The 17328-nt window shown below is 40.4% G+C and overlaps 1 protein-coding gene across 1 annotated transcript; it reads left to right on the plus strand.

Moving 5' to 3' along the window:
- Positions 1-3965: 3965 nt before the first annotated feature.
- Positions 3966-17294, plus strand: LOC149109839 (uncharacterized). The gene is made up of 2 exons (XM_089293550.1): positions 3966-4376; positions 11906-17294. The coding sequence occupies exons 1-2, from the start codon at positions 4310-4312 to the stop codon at positions 16192-16194; spliced, it is 4356 nt and encodes a 1451-aa protein (XP_089149676.1). The 5' UTR covers positions 3966-4309; the 3' UTR covers positions 16195-17294.
- Positions 17295-17328: the final 34 nt, after the last annotated feature.

A 17328-nucleotide genomic window follows, 5' to 3' on the forward strand; every position in this document is an offset into this window, starting at 1 on the left:
CACCCACATAATTAATGTTCAACAAGAGTGACAGAGGTTATGCTCTTGAAGAGCAAATTTACATTTTGATAATCAGAGTTAACGAGTTTTTTTCTTTTTTTTTCATCGCGGTGTTTTCTGAAAGATATAGAAAACATGTTTTCCGTGTATCTATCGAGTTATAGAAATACTCGTGAAAGTTTGGGAGAACTCGAAAAAGCTGTGGACACACTTGCCTGCGGCTCGTGTTCCCACGGCATTTCTCGTTCTCCCAAACTTCCACTCGTATTTCTATAACTCGATAGAAACACGGTACATGTTTTCTATTTCTTAAATACAATACACTGATACAATATAATATAATACAATACAATAATATACAATACAATACAATATATACAATGAATACAATGCAATGCAATGCAACGCAACGCAACGCAATGCAGTGCAATACAGTACAGTACAAGATATGGTGCGAATGAATGTAAGTTTATCTTTTTCGGACAAAAGTTCAAACAAAGTAGGAGGATCAGTTCGGTTGAAATGTTTATTCGAAATAAGGTTTGCTAGTTGGAAATTACAAGTAATTTTAAAACAGTCCTTTATTCGTCTCTTGATGGGCCTGATGTAGTGATTACAGATCATTTATTTTATATCACGTGCAGAACAGCTTTTATATCACGGGTTATACAGAAGTTGTTTTTGTCGGTTTCAATTTCATTTTCAATTGAGTACCCTTTTATTTCTTCTTCACCTAAAACATTGTCCGCAACTGTACTTTAAGAGAGTTGATACAATTTTTTATTTGCCTTACTGCTGTACTTTCCTGTACTTTTCCTTGGATGTGGTTTTATTAGAAAGCAACTATGTAATTCACAAATGGCACTTACTGTTCCGAGCCAAAAAAAAAAAAAGAGAGAGGAATAAAAATAAAAGTGGGTCAATTTTGGGGTCGCCAAAATGATAATACATGAATTGCTGGGTTTCATGTGACTTTGTCATATTGCGAAATTAAAAAAATAGAAATACCTATCTCTCTGAGTTTTTAATTGTAATTAAATAACACCCTCAGCTCTAAGAACTTGATGTTTTACAGAGTTGTAGCTCGACAGGGTTCATAAAATAGCGGCAGGAGAAGGCTGTCGCGTAGGTCAAAAGATCTCTTATATTTTGGGTATTTGCTAACTGAACATTCCTTGAATTAGACCAAGTATTAATTTCAAAGTATCCCGAGCTCTAGAGTAACGGACCATCCTTAAGGCATTTCTCTTTTGTTTTGTATTCTTTTAATTTGCCATTAAATTGAGAAAAACAAACAACCATTAAAAAAAAAACAATTAATCATTTTCAAAAGAGTTGGGAAAGAAAATGTCAACTACAAACCTGCAATCAAAGAAAGGGCATCTCAGACAGCTGAGAAACCGTGGGGCTTTCTCTCTTTTCACCAAACTGTGAAAACGTGTGGTTCCACATTGTCCTCTTCTTTTGACGAAGGGGCCGGGAAGTACTAAGAGCGCTGAACACAAGCAGTTTTACATGACGATGCCGAAGGCCGTCCAAGAATCATTCCGGTGGTGCAAACGCCAGTGCGAGCCATGAAAAAGAGGCCAGAATGTACAAGACCGGAGACCATAATGATGGCTGTATAAGGCTTTGAAAGTCTATCTTGACAACGTAATTCCAAATTGCACAGCATTATTGCAGTACCATCGAATGCGAAGGCAGAAGACGATGTTTGGTGCGAAGCAAGGCTTCTTGGGGTCAACAGTCCCGCAAATACGACGAAAAGAATCAGCGAAGCAGCCGGGCTGTCGAAAATATATACAAACCACAACATTAGAGCGACAGCAGTCAAATAATGTCGTAGTCGTCATATAATGTCCATTTCACCGAAATGAGCAATCCCTCGCTCATTACAACTCGCGTCCTTCTTTTTCCCAGCTACACAACTGCAGTGATGTGTTCAGGGCACTTTCCGCGGAAAGCAGACCTGTCATCCTTCGGGTCAGCAGATTGACAAAAAATCTACAAGTTATCATCAGCAGGCAAGTCCGTCGCAGGCAGCAACGGCAGTCCGATCTTCAAAGAATGAGCAATTCATAATGTGCAAGTTGTTTTCAGCTCCTCGGAAACCCGGTCACTCTTTTTCTTTACGTAAGAGTTTTTCTTTGGCAGTTCGAGCTCAATTTTGTCGTCTTCCAAACTTCAATGACAACTCGAACTTTGTTACGTTGTCAGTTGGATAGCCTACGTGAAGCCGTGCCCACCCCCGAGGAAAAACGGGAGGGAGGGAACGTCTACGAAGAGCTGGCGCGAATCGTGTTATGTGACGTCACGCTTTTGCATGGAAATATATAATGGTTTCTTATTGGATAAAGACCGCCAGCAATACTTTCGAGAATACTGATTGGCTAAAATAGATTTGTGCCAAGCCGCAAAATGTCTCATTCTCACATCTGTACGAGTTGCGTTAGTGGCAACTACAAACGTACAGAGCAGTTTCAAATACCGGCATCTGATGAGATCCACATGGAGGATCGAAACCATGGTCTTACCTGAACTAAGCCAAACAATGGCAGATAAAACACGCAAAACAGTCGACAGACTTGTACGTAAACAGCTACATTTGAATCATGTGGTTCCAGAATGACCAACAACAAATATGATATCCGTGATAAGGATCTACCTACTGTTCTTGCAAACAGCTCTAATCACAGCCGGGCCCGACGTTACAATATAGAATGCAAGTATAAAGCAACATGTTCACGGTATGTTTCATGTTTTGTCCCCCAAAAGCAAATTCGTGGAGACTTGAGAGTATATCTTGCAAAAGAATGAGCCTAAACAATGCAAAAACACATGGCAAATTACAGAGGTGTCAAACTCTACTGAGCGACATGCAGATAACAGCGGAAACCATGCAGACCTATGACCTACAAAAATTTGCCATAGCACGATCTAACGGCTAACTTCCTCCTTATTACACAACATGAAGTGCCCTTCATAAACACGAGTGAAGCGACAAAAAAGGTCGAGTGACCGAACAGAAAACGGCAAATGTACAAATGTCACGAACCGTCGAAGTCTTGTAGGATAGTCAACCTCTTCGAACTTAAATTCGCGCCTTCTAGAGAATTTTTCGGCTGGAAAACAAGGCCAAACTTGTGGCGTAGTTGATTCTCATAGATTTTTGTAATTCTTCCAGGTTCTGCTGCAAATTATTTCTCTTCTTGAGGAGACCATGACACTGCCTACAAACGTACACTGATGCAGCGTATACATGGAACTCCAAATTTGCGAGCGCGACGTATACATCAAAGATTGTCTTCTTCTTGTTTTGGACCAAAAACCGCTCGGACTCGTTTTCAATCTCTTTAAAACACAATATACATTTGAAAAGGGACATTGACTTGCAAATAAGCTCGAAAGAATAAATATTTACGAGGCATTTGTCTGCGCGAGGACACGAGTACAGACGGAAAATATAATTTATTTACATAACTTACATAAATTACTGTGACGTCACATAACACGATTCGTGCCAGCTCTTCGTAGACGTTCCCTCCCTCCCGTTTTCCTCGGGGGGTGGGTACGGCTACACGTAGGCTATCAGTTGGAATACACAAAACGAACTGGGAATAACTCAGCAGGTTTCGAAGTGTCAACATGTCCGTTTCCCGCGCTTGGGCGTAATTTCACTTTCACGTAAGCTTGTTGAAAAACTGTTCCAATAAAAGTGAAATATTGATCATGAAATTATGAATTTACCTGAAAATGACGCGGGCATACTCAGAAAAAGATCCGTGTGCTCCAAACAGGAGGCGAACCTATGACCTTCCGATTACTCAGGATGCTCTACCGCTGAGCTACAGGAGACTCGTGTTTTTCTAGGTCAATACCCTTCGAAAAACAAAAAAAACAAAGCTGTGGAATGATAAAACATGCTTGTTATTTTGTAATTTTTATATATGTTTTCACCTTCCTCTGATATAAATCCATGTCATTCCTTATTTTTGGTCGGGATCATTTCCGTCCGGGATCGTTTGCGGTTCAATTTGGGGATCATTTGCTGTCCGGGATCATTTGCGGTCCTGGGATCATTTGCAAACCCCTCTAGACAATAGCATGAATACTTAACGGCCCTCTAAAATTAAATGATGTCAGTTTTAGATTTAAGTCTGTCATCTTTCAGTTTAGAAATTAATCAGTTTCGGAGATGTTTCTCATTCGAATGAGAGATAGAAAGGTATATGCGATGTGAAGAGACACGCAAACATATCTGTTGATAGCTTAGAGGATTGTGCGGTCTCGTCTCTTCGAGTCATTTTCAATGGCGAAGAAATGGCTTTTTAAAGGGCTTCTTATGCTTGCTTTGTACATGTCAACGAAGGAATTAGGTAAGCTCAAACATTGTAACAAATTTAAAGACACTACGTAAATTTTAACTTTTTACAACAGGCATCTTCGCACAGAATTTGAGTAATATGTCTGAGGTCAAAAAGATAGCGGCAAATCTGAACAGCCTTTTTGCGGAATATCAGCACTTCGGAAGCCCTCAGCGCTGATACACACAAACACCCTTAGATCGGTCAGTATCTTTTTGACCCCAGACATACTACCCTGTGCTGCTCGTGGAATTTTTTATTTGAACGAATGCCTTAAATGCGGTAAAATGTTACACAGTCAGTGCAAGCAAAAAAAAGAGGATACCCAAAACAAACACACAAAAAAAAAAGAAATGGAAAATTCATGGTATAAACATGGGACGCGGGCGGAAAGGAGTTGTTGAACAAAGCGGTAAAAAACCGAAACGGTGGGAGCAAACGGCGTGCTTCAGATAGGTTCATGAAGGTTGGCTATTCATCGTGTAAACCGACGTATACCGATATACCAAACGATATTGCTGACGCCATGAGACGAGTGGAGCCACAAGAGGTTGCCAATATTTTCTTCTCAAAAGAAATGTAAACACAGGCCCTGTGCTGCTCCCGAGGAACAACAGAAAATTATTTCTGCCACAAATATAAGAATGGAGAAATGGCAGACCAACGAAACCTTATTTAAAGAAGCGAGCAGCTCGTGTATTAACTTCCCATAGACCGCAGTCCGGCGTAAGAAGTTAATTGAGCAGTCTCATGATCAAAAAAGAGAAGAAGAGGCGGACAGACTCTCATATTAAGCAAGGTAGTGTCGCCGCGGTCAAGAAATATCGATAAAGCACAGCTTAGCTTGCTGAATTGGTTGAGCTGGCGGCGGTGCTTTCTATTTGAACAAGTGACAAACCCTTGGTATAACACGATGGAGCGCGGACAAACTTAGGACGTAGTTGACACGCCACCACAAGACAGGCGTTTTTAGCCAGCTGTTGAAGACTTTGAAGAAAGTGAAACAATCAGCAAATGGCGCGACATTCAGCAGGGTTTGTACAAGGTGCTTGAAGTCCAAGACCAAGCGTACAACAAATACGGACCGTCGGTCCTGTTGAAACTTGAACACGAGAACGCGGCCCAATGATTTTCGTGTGGTCGCCGTCTTCGCTGGCGTATGCGATGAAAAAGAAAAAAAGGAGCGCCGAGTACATCCTGAACCTTGGAATGAAAAGATCGAAAGAAACAGGCAATAATTATTTTGATTTTAAATTAGCATAAACAATAACCGAAATAACTTTTTTTTTTTCAGCCAAGTAAGCGTGTTTGTTCGATGAAACGGCCAGCAGCTTGCTGAATTTTTCTCAAAAAATAAATTGAAAGCGCTGAAATAATGCTGCCCGCGCCGCGATAATACACAACAGGGTGGATATGCAAATTCGTGTTAGTTTTAATTTTGTTCGACCGAGCATGATAAACGCAGAACTTTCGAGAGATCAACGTCATGTTTAAATATAGTATATGACAATGGACTACAAAAGGTACATTATGTCACGGTGCCTATAAAAGTTTCGATAAGCAGTGGTTACCCCGTTTATCAACATAATGGCGTTAGAGTGGGATAACTCGTTCGATTTTGAATTTTCTGGAATAGAAAAGACAGAACATCTACTCAGACATCAGCTATCTCTGAAGAGCATGCAACTATTCCGACACAACACATCAAATACCCCAAAACGAATAGCGGTTGAGGGGAATAAGAAATAAAAAATATTTTACTTCTGAATTTAAAGTTGGTTTGCCAAAATTTGACTGAGTTTCATCATTGCATCTGATGTATTTGTCGGCGCCATGCTGGGTGTTGTCTTTGAGTGCTGTTCCAGCGTTTTTGGCCTCCTTTTTCGTAGTGTCGAATTTTATCGGACCCCTTTTCCACCCTGCTTCACCAAGTTTTTTGCCCTTTTCTCAGCCGCCCCTTTTGCGGCTGTTTTCGCCACCTTGATCGCGCCTTTTTTGAAAGCTTTCCGTATGGCCATAAGGGTGTCTCGGACCACACCCGACCCTTTGTGCTTGTAGCGATAGCGGCCAGCGCGTTCGTCAAAGAATTTTTCCCATTCGCAAGGGTGACTCATCTTCGAAAACATCAAGAAGAAATTTATTGTTCCTCGATCGCCCGTCTGTGACCCAAATCCTGACGGATCCGATCTGAGCTGATTTGTTCACAGGACGCCACTCGAGTCGATATGGTTTGAGATGAATGTTTTTGCTTTCATGTCACCTGGAGATGACTTGTTTCTTTATTATGGAAAAAGGGTTTTATTTTAATCATGACTTGATGTTGCTGAAAGGTTCGAAACAACTGAAATTTAAAAACGAAAAAATGAAAAAGATGGTATTAGCGTCTTGCTGCTTTTCGTTGTATCAAAAACGTTTTCCTTTAGAAAATGAAAATATCGAACTGCAATTTGCACATGATGACCTAGGGTGTATTCTCGTAAACATCTTTGTAAATGTCTGTTAAATCGTAGACATCAATTTTAATGGGCACGCCGCGACGTTAAGGAGGCTCGCATCAGTTTTTTTGACCTTGGGGTGTACCAGTTAAAATCAAAGTTTTCTAGAGAATTGATTACAACGTCTTTACTTTTCGACCTATGAACAAAATATTTCTCGAAGCTTTACAACGAAATGTTAAACTATAACGCTTTTCTTATCTGTTCAAGAAATTATCATGGTAGCAAAGCATTTTCAATTGACATTGAGCCTCCTACGTGGCTGTGATGTAATATATTTAAGAACGAAAACGACTACATTAATGCAAATTACGAGCTATGTGAATTGTCCGTAATTTCAATTAGCCATTTCCAGATTTAATTTGACCTTTTTCAAAATCAGCGGCAACGCGTTACCGTCGCTATGGTAATAGGTGCTGCTTGGAAAACTATGAGAAAACAAACTACGTCATAAGTCGAAAAGATGTTGTGGTGTCAGGGAAATCAAAGATTGTCTTTTAAAGGTAATTTCGATTTCAACAGTACACCCCAGAGCAGAAACCGCTGCTGCGACCCTCTTTAATTTCGCGATTAATTTGGCCGACGACTCAGCATTGTCAGCTCGGGTGTAACCAACGTGTAACAGCCCCGGGGGAAGTACGTGGGTTAATTTTTGCTGGATATTTGCCGCTGGCCTCTCAGAGCCCCTTCCCCATTATAGTCTTTTCTGTGGCCAATTATAGACTTCATCTTGGTCACTTTAGGCAAATATGTAATTTTCGCGATCCCAACTTAGTTACTTTCTATTTAAGTATGTACCTTTTATTGAATAAAGAACATTTTACTTTTCACCTACAGTACAAACATTTTGGTACATTTGCTAACCGTGAACAAATATGAACAACTGCCTTACCCCGAAAATCAGAAAATGTGCGACCTCATTCTAGTAACTCTATTGAAAATGTGACCCCATGATAGTCAATCCAGTTGTGAAAATGCGACCCCATCCAGCGGCACATTCCCATTAGCCTCTTATACGGAAGTACCGCTCGGGGTATCAGCTAAAATCTACCGAGGAGATTAATTCATGTGACAGTCTGTTCAATTGGCTAGTTCAATTTAAGCCTGCCTGTCAGTCAGTCAGTCAGTCTGTCAATCAGTCAGTCAGTGAATTAATCAATCAATTAGTCAATCAATCAATCAGATAATCCATCCATCCATCTCTCTGTCATTCAGTTAGTCAGTCAGTCAGTCGGCTGGTCGGTCGGTCAGTAAGTCAGTCAATCAGTCAGTCCATCCATTCGTGCCTCACCCATCCAAGTTTCAGTCCTTGTTAGGCTATTCACAGAGGGTCTGGAAGGGGAGAAAGGGGGTCCTTATCCCGCATTCCCGCTCCTTTTTCACAAGAATCACGCACCCCGCACTTTCTTCATCACTATCCCTAATCCCGTTTTTCTTTCCCAGAAAAATACATTAAAAAGTCTAATTTCCACAAAAGCTAATAAATGTAAGATGTAGATTGCCCTTTCGATTGATATTTTGAATTTACACGTGTTTTTAAAGACTTCTGCTAAAAAGAAATAGTTTTTTGTACCTCAGTATGATGAAAGAGCATGCTATGACGATACCACGATATGATATGGCTGTACGATAAAATGAGACCAAAACTCTAACTATAGCAGAGCTGTTGAAAAATCCCTATAAATGTGAACCTGTGAAGAGACTGAAGAGCTTGAGCAACTGAGTCAATTGAGCATCGAGTAAATAACTGCTATGCTATTACAGTACGTGCACTTTTCTGGCATCTGGTTGAACAAAATACTCGCTGGCATTTTCAATTGGATTACTATTAACCAAGCACACGCTATAGTTTGATTTGAAAGCAGACACCACTTAGCGCTCGCGTGGTTGATTCTCTTTGGCCGCTGGAACGTTTATTTGGGTCGTGACAATTTCTCAAATTCCTGACAGACAGGCGAAAAAAATCTCGCATCCCGTGACCAAATTTTAGCGAGTCCCGCTTCCCGGGAAGCAGTCAAATCCCGGGTCCCGTCAAGCTATTTAACGTTTCCCCGACTCCCGCACCATATTTTGGCCAAATCCCGGATCCCGAGAATACCCTTCCAGACCCTCTTCACAATACTGTGCAGGGTGTTTCAAAAGTTCGTGGACATTTTAAAAGTCTATACATCATCCAGATTTTTCATTGTTCTCTCCATTTTCTTACAGACATTAAGAAATCTTATTGTTTATTGATTATCAGAACTATTATAGAAGAAAAATAAAAAGAATCGTTGAATTAAGTACTTCCTCACCAAAAGGTGCAAATATATGCCGTGTTTGTTTCTGTACTTTCCCGCCATCTTTGTCTGTTTTTTGTTCCTACTAGATTTTCATCGTTTTGAGATAATTTGCATTATGAACCCTAAAAAAAGCAGTGTATTTAAGAACACAGGCAGCAATTTTACGATCATTTGGAGTATCTACGCGAGGAACGGCTAAACTATTCCAAAAAAGCAGGAGCTTGGTAGCAAAATGGTCAAGTTCTCAAGAGTCTCACGACAAGCCAAGAAGTGGTAGACCAACAGTCCTTGACAGACTAGCAAAGAAAATTAAAGAAAAAGCAAAGTATAAAAAGGGCAGTTCTATCAAAAAAAATCAGCAAACAACTGAAGAACAAAGATCTGCTTGGAACAACAACAACCGTGTGGAGATATATGTCCAGAAAAGGATGCAAACCTTGAGAGAAAAAAAAAAAACGACCACTTCTGAGCAACAAACAGCGGAAACCTCGCTTAGCATTCGCTCGCAAATAACTTTGCAGCAGTTGCAGGAGATGAATGGAAAAAGTTTCTCTTTAGCGATAAGTGCCCTAATACCTTTTCCATCTCCCCAACCCTACAAACGATATGGTATGAGGCGCACAGGAAAGCCAGGTTTCGCCATCGTACCAAGTTAAAGGAAGCGCCAAATGGATAGCTTGTGGTGGCAATACTTACTTCCTTACATTTTATTCCGCAAGGCCAAACTGTAACGGCAGAGTATTATATTACAAAAATCCTTGAGAAAGAAGTGAAGCCTCTTTTCCTCTGACGACGTGCAACAGAATAGCCTGTAAAACGAAAGCTTTTCACGAACAAAAGCAGCGCGACCTTCGTAAAAGATGGCGCACCAGCTCATACGGCGAAAGCAAACCAGCAGTGGTGCAAGAGGAACCTCCCGAGTTTTACTCTAAAAGATGAGTGGCCAGCAAGTTCACCTAGTCTTAACCCCATCGAGAACCTATGGAGCATCATTGACGAAGCTGCATATAGACATCCGATCCCTAAGACGATGGAAGGACTAAAATCAAGGTTACGGCAAGCCTGGCGAAACTTATCACTAGCAAGCTAAGGGCGGTAGCTCGTTCTATGCCACAAAAACCTTTTTTATACGATAACTGTGTAATTTCTAGCTCGCCGATTGGCTCATTTTTATCATCAATGAGAGTACAGACGGATAAAATTTTAATTTATGCAAACTTTCAACAGTTCAACCTTCAGCCGTCAAGCTGTCAACTTTTTAACCAATGGGATTTTATTAACTTTCCTAAGTAGCGAATCAAAAAGCGAGAAGAGCTATTGACAATATTCGCGTCACTTTGAATAAAATTTACTTGGCTTTGTCTACGGTAAGTTTACGGCATCTTTAACCTTCATTTATTCCCGACGTTTGACCACTTTGGGGTCTTGTTATTGTAAAAAACAAATTGACGTCAGTTTTTTATGCGTCTGTCCTCTTATTGAAGATAAATTTGGTCATAACATTGTCAAAGTTTACTGCAGAATCATTCGCCTGAGACTCGTGGTTCCACAGTCACTTTGACAACGTTATAACGCAATTTGTCATCAATTAGAGGACAGATGCATAAAAAACTGAAGTCAATTTGTTAAATACACAATATTCGTTAAATACACTCTCGGAAATTGATAAAGGAAACAATGTACATAAAACTTTCAGTAACATGGGAATCCTCTAACTATCATTTATTTGTATAGAAAAGTGTCCACGAATTTTTGAAACACCCTGTAGGGTAGCTCTGCCTGAAAGCAGCAAAAGTGAATGGGAGCAACTAGAGCTACATTACTGTTCATGACCGTCACTGAATGGTCGTTGCCATAGCGACGAGCCGCTTCTAGTAACACCCATTTGTTTGGTTATTCGTCGTCGTCTGTCATTCGCCCCAAGCCCCTGGTTCTCGCTCGGCCAAGGAGTTTCGCAAAGTTTTTTTTCCGAATCGCCTAATAGGGTATCCTCATGAAAACATCATAGTTCAGATCAGACAAATTTTTCGTTTTCCTTGAATCTGTCAAACAAATCGGACCCCCCGTCATTTGGTGTTGACAAGGCTACTGACGCGATCATTCAATGTACGTGTGACCAAATTTTAACACTCTTAAGGCGGGGGGTGCAAATGAATTTAAGTGAAATTTTAGGAAGTTTAAAGAGGGATTAAAAGGATAAAAAGGGGTTTGTAACACCACCAGACAGTTGATTGCCCCCAAAAGGGAACCCCGGGTTGGTGGGCAACTGTTTGGTGTACGTCTACCAATTTCTAACTTCAAATTCTAATTTTAAAACAACATCAAATCTTCAAAATTTCCTATTTCCATAAATTTTACTAATCCTTTGAGGAAAACAATTTATCCCCAAATATACCCCAAAATCACCAAAAAATTTACAAAACAGCCCAAAACGTAGCTATGTGGAATGAGCAGAGAGATTTTTCACTGCTTGACACGTGAACGAGATATTTGCATTCAAGCCATAATACCCAGCAAAAATATGGCCTTCATGTTAACCCCCGCCTTAATTGTTGGGGGCGCGCATCATCTAAACCTTTTGAACATTTAAGCTAACTAAAAGCCTCTTGTACAGAATTGATCACTCAAGTTACAATTGAACTACATTGTAAGCATTAACGAGGTCCGAATGGCCATAAAGGTGAATTTCTAATTCATAGCGAGTTTCTTGTTACATTAAAGTTGACTCACGATTTCTTTTTTCCTTTTGATTAAAATGCTCTAGATGCACAAGAGCTTAATTTACCGACAGTTTATGTGTCGCCCCTTGGACATGACACCAACAACTGTGGCGCCAGAGATCAACCTTGTCAGTCCATTGTTAAGGCCGTTCACCAAGTGGACTGTGGCGGAAAAATCTACCTCGAAGGGACTGGTACAAAAAGAACCTTCTACAACTGCAGCGTTTCTGAAAGCCATCAAGGTATTTATATCAACAAAAGCTTGAGCATAAAGGGCTCAATATCTCATGTTTTCTGTGATGGAGGAATTCATTTCAAGAAACCACATTGCCCACAGCGGATGGAGTTCGAGTTATCAGGGATCGTTTTTTGGCAAACGCCCTTAACTTTTCATGACTGCAGTTTAGTAAAAATTGTTAACTGCTCGTTCCATCATTCGCCTTCAGCTTTGAGTATTCAGATCGGGAGCATTAGAACTTTTCAACTTGAAGTCCAAGGCTTTTCGTATTTCCACGAAAATTTGCAATGTGTCGAAGTTCTTCTGGTTAACAACTCAGTAAACGGAAACCAAGTGCTTAATATTAACGTCAGTGATACATATTTCTCAGAAAATGGTGGCCCAGGTACTCACAAAGGGGGTGTGAGGATTGCAACCAGCAAAAAGTACCCAGAAAAATCAGTAGCGGTACAGATTATTGTATCATGCACCAGCGTCAGCTATGTCGGAAATCATGGACCTTTTATGGAACTTTTTGTTCCTAATGGGGTGACAAATGAGGAGTACAAAAATGTGGAACTAAAATGCAATAGAGTCGAGAGAGAGCGTTTGTATTTCTCAAATGTGAGAGAAGCACACGTAAAGTTCATGGCTTTTCAGTGCATTAACAATCGTTCTCCTTGCATTGGGATTCAGTCTGGCAAAGCAGATGTGGAAATCCAGAATTCCTCTTTCAACAAGCAGAAAGGAAAATCTAAAGGAGCAGGCTTGTTCCTTGAGGCCAGTATCAGTGCGTTTTTAAAGATTTTCAATTCAACATTCAAAAACAACAGAGCTTTGGCTGGTGGATCGCTGTTTGCAAACACCCCACGAGGGTTATTAACAATTAGTCTCACCAACGTTTTATTCAGTTACAGTGGTGCAAGAAAATTCGGATGCGCAATAGCAATAGGAGTACCCCCCGTAAGAAAACACCATAGATTGTATAACGGGTCATTTCCAAATGAACTAGATCTCACCCTGAGAAATGTAACAGTTCAAAACTGGCACGGGGACGGATCAAAATGCACTGCTATCGAAGTTTTATTGAGAGGAGGAAAAGTGACACTATACAATTCCAGTTTCTATAAGAGGTTAAAAACATCAGTGGACGGCTCTTTAAGTTTGAAGACTTTGGGAGGCAAAACGAACGTAACAATTTCGAGGTGCTCACTGATAGACCATGCTCCAAATAAAAGGAAAGCAATTGCTTTCCGTATAGTGGCATCAAACGGTAATGCGGGAAGCGTAACAGTAACAAACAGCCTGATGATCAGCAACGGAACAAAACAAAACGCATTCTTCGTAAGTCCCAAATACCGAATTAAGCTGGTCAACGTTACAGTCACTTCCTTTCGCTATGGTTTCCAAGTGGTATCAACGCCTCCGAAAAATGACTCATTTTCGGTCAAAGTCTACGTTGATAATTGCACATTTGTAAAAAATCATTATGACCTTATGTTAACTCTTCTCGATCCAACCTCAGTTGAAGTTATCATCAAAAACACTCTCTTTACATGCAATGAAACAATCCAGAAAAGCTATGCTATTCGTCTGAATATCGCGCCATTAAAAAACATTAATTCCTCAAACGCAGTAATCAGACTCGAGAATGACACATTTGACTCCAAGCCCTCCAGTAATTTTGCCCTTTTCTTCGAAGGGAAGAAGAACTTGACAATACGACGCTCCAGATTCATCAACTGTACTTACCCCTATCCTGAGGTTCAGAAATGGATCATTCCAGGAAATAAGTCGGGTGATGGTTTTTACGAGACTGCTACAGGAGGCATTTCAATTTTAACCAAGCCAGACAAACCTCTGAAAATGGGTTGTCTTCGATCGGATACCAAGGTGAACACTCACCCGCTCTGGCAGTACGAAACTCACGTGACATTTGAAGACACCGTCTTTGAAAATAATGTCGGGTTGATTGCTGGAGGAGTGCACCTAAGTAACGGATTTACCAAATTTCAAAGATGTACTTTTCAAGATAATTTTGGCATCAAACAGACTGGGCATGTTTATTCCGCTTATGGCACTGGTCGGGTAGAGTTTGAAAACTGTTCTTTCTTGAGAACAAAAGAAAACACGTCGTATAAGAAATCCACCTTCTTGTATTCCGAAAGTGGAGGACCTTTAAATCTTACAAACACTTCTATGATATCGCTAGTCCCGGAGAAAAACAATTTCCCGGTGCTAGCCACCTCCAGTGGGGGATACGTTGATATAGATGAGAAATCGGAGATTCACTGCAGCGAAGGAAGCAAGCTTCTGTTGGACAACGCAACACATATTGTCTATATGGAGAAAAACAACATGTCTTGCCGAATAAATCTCACTGTTTTAAAGTATTCTTGTCGGTCTTGCATACCAGGTTATTACAGCCTCCAAAAGGGGATTTCTCGAGGTTTGCATGTTAATTCTACAGTTGACTGCGCACCTTGTCCATTTGGTGGAAATTGCACTAAAACTAACATAGCTGCGAGACCAAATTTCTGGGGCTATCCATCACCTGGCCATCCACCATCACTGCAATTTATTAGCTGCCCGGAACATTACTGTCAAAGTCCGTTACCCCATTCAAAAGACTACAACCGATGTCGTGGCAACAGAGATGGTACTTTGTGTGGAAAATGCGCAAAGGGATTCACAGAAACACTGTTTTCAGCTGATTGCACCAACACAGCGAAATGTAACCAACACTGGCTGTGGATTGCAACGATGATATTCACAACTGGATTGGTGCTCTATCTTTTGATAAAACCACCCATTCTTGGTTTTCTTACAGATCAGATCTTATGGTACAAAAGAAAGGACAGCCAGTTAGAAGATGATTCGGGCGAGGTTGGTGACCACCACCACTCCGATAGTGGCTACATTAAAATTACATTCTATTTCTATCAAGTCGCCGAGATTCTCATTGATGACACAACAAAGAGCCTTCTTGAAAAGGTACCTTTCGCCTATCTCGTGGTGTCCGCTTTCAATTTCCAGATTAGAACAGTAAATGACAGAATCGGGTGTCCCTTTTCTGGGCTAACAGCAGTGACAAAGGAGTTGTTTCTTTCTGCAACCGTCTCTGTGACAATGGCCGACGTTTTATTGATTTATTGTGTGCATAGCTTCATCAACATCTGCAGGCGAAAAGGAAAACCAAAATTAAGTCACTATGTGGCGGTTCTTGTTGAAGTTCTACTACTGGGTTACGAACGGCTGGCGGAAACATCCTTGAAGCTTATGCATTGCGTGTCTATTGGATCAAAACAATGCCTATTTATTGACGGAAATGTACAATGCTTCCAATGGTGGCAGTACATTTTTCTCGCTTACATTGTAGTGTTTTTGATGCCCTTTATCTTAGTTCTTTACTTTGGCTCCTTCAAACTTTATAAGTCATCCATAAGCGCAAATGAGTTCCTTGCGGCTTGCATTTTTCCATTGCCATTTATCCTGTGCTGGTCTCTCAAAGAAATTCGAAAACGAAGAGTGAGCGATTTTACGAATGCACAGGAAGAGAGCGACGACGTTTTGGAAGTTCTTCATGGTCCATTTCGCCCACCAAGCACTAATGACGGAGGAACACTGTACTGGGAAAGTATTCTGATTGGACGACGGTTTGTCCTTCTCGCATGCCATACGTTTATTCACAATGCAATGTTGCGTATGGTTTGCATGACTTTCGCTTGCCTCCTGATGACCCTTCATCACATGTTGAAGAATCCATATCGAGACCCACTGGCTAATAAAGCAGAGACTTTGTCCCTTTCTGCTTTGACAATGATTGCAGCAATCAACCTACCAAGGGCAACCTTGCTTTTTATTGGCTTAGATCTGGGGCCGGCGAAATCTTACCTGGATCACCTGGAGTGGATTGAAGTAGGAGCCTTGGCTTTTATTCCAGTGTTAGTGTTGCTCTTGGTCACTTTTGCATTTCTCTCCCAGATAGCAAGATTCGTAGCCTTCCTCATCAAACATATACGACATTGGTGGCAACTCTGTACGTCTGCTTCGTTCATGGACGAAAGGAGACTTCTGCTGGATGTAGGCGAACTTTATGGTGATTCTGAACCTTAACATTATTTACGCCTAGTTTATCAGTTTTGCCTTTTTGGTTTAGGTGGGTGGAATCTGCTAGGTTTCGCTACTTCCTCCCTCCTTTCTCCAAGTGTTTTGAGTACCAGGGCTTGTATGCTTTGTATAGTTAATCCCTTTAAAACTAAATGGTTGCTATTATCCTGTACGCAATAGGAAGACCGTTATAAAATTAATGTTAAGAGAAATCTCAGGGTGGTCAACGTTATCTAAAATGGAAAGATTTTGCTGGACAGTTTGAAAATTTGATAACTTGTAGGACTTGCACAAAAAAGGATTGGAGTTTGACTTGATGGTAAAAATTGTAATTCCAGCAGAATTCCTCTAAGCTTTACAGAATTTTTGATGAAAAAGGATTGGAGTTTGACATGGTAAGGATTGTAATTCCTGTAGAAATCCTTGAAAAGTTACAGAATTTCTGGTGAAAAAGGATTGGAGTGTGTCTTGATGGTAAGGATTGTAATAACTGTAAAAATCCTTGTCACCCCAAAAACCATAGAAATCCGCCCTTTTGAGATATAAGCCTGGAAATTTCCTTCCTAACTTTTTACGTGGTTGTTGTATCACCCATAAAATTGCATGTTTTATTGATTTGAAACACAACTAAAATGTTAAGAACAAGCACTAAGAATTTCACACCACGCTATTCTGGTGGAATCACAAATTAAATAGGCACCCACATAATTAATGTTCAACAACAATGACAGAGGTTATGCCCTCGAGGAGCAAATTTACATTTTGATAATCAAAGTTAACAACTTTTTTTTTTTCTTTTTTTCATCGCGGTGTTTTCTAAAAGAACTAGAAAACATGTTTTCCGTGTTTCTATCGAGTTATAGAGATACTCGTGAAAGTTTGGGAGAACTCGAAAAAGCTGTGGACACACTTGCCTGCGGCTCGTGTTTCCACGGCATTTCTCGTTCTCCCAAACTTCCACGCGTGTTTCTATAACTCGATAGAAACACGGTACATGTTTTCTATTTCTTACATACAATACACTGATACAATACAATACAATACAATACAATACAATACAATACAATACAATACAATACAATACAATACAATACAATACAATACAATACTATACTATACTATACTATACAATACAATGCA

This window comes from Orbicella faveolata, unplaced genomic scaffold (genome assembly GCF_042242905.1).
Source record: "Orbicella faveolata isolate gen_17 unplaced genomic scaffold, um_ofav_v1 contig_25, whole genome shotgun sequence".
Lineage (NCBI taxonomy): Eukaryota > Metazoa > Cnidaria > Anthozoa > Scleractinia > Merulinidae > Orbicella > Orbicella faveolata.

Excerpts from the sequence above, each read along its gene's own strand:
- LOC149109839 (XM_089293550.1), top strand. The coding sequence starts at position 4,310 with ATGGCGAAGAAATGGCTTTTTAAAGGGCTTCTTATGCTTGCTTTGTAC. Across the intron at positions 4,377-11,905 it reads CATGTCAACGAAGGAATTAG|ATGCACAAGAGCTTAATTTA; the intron begins GTAAGCTCAAAC and ends AAAATGCTCTAG.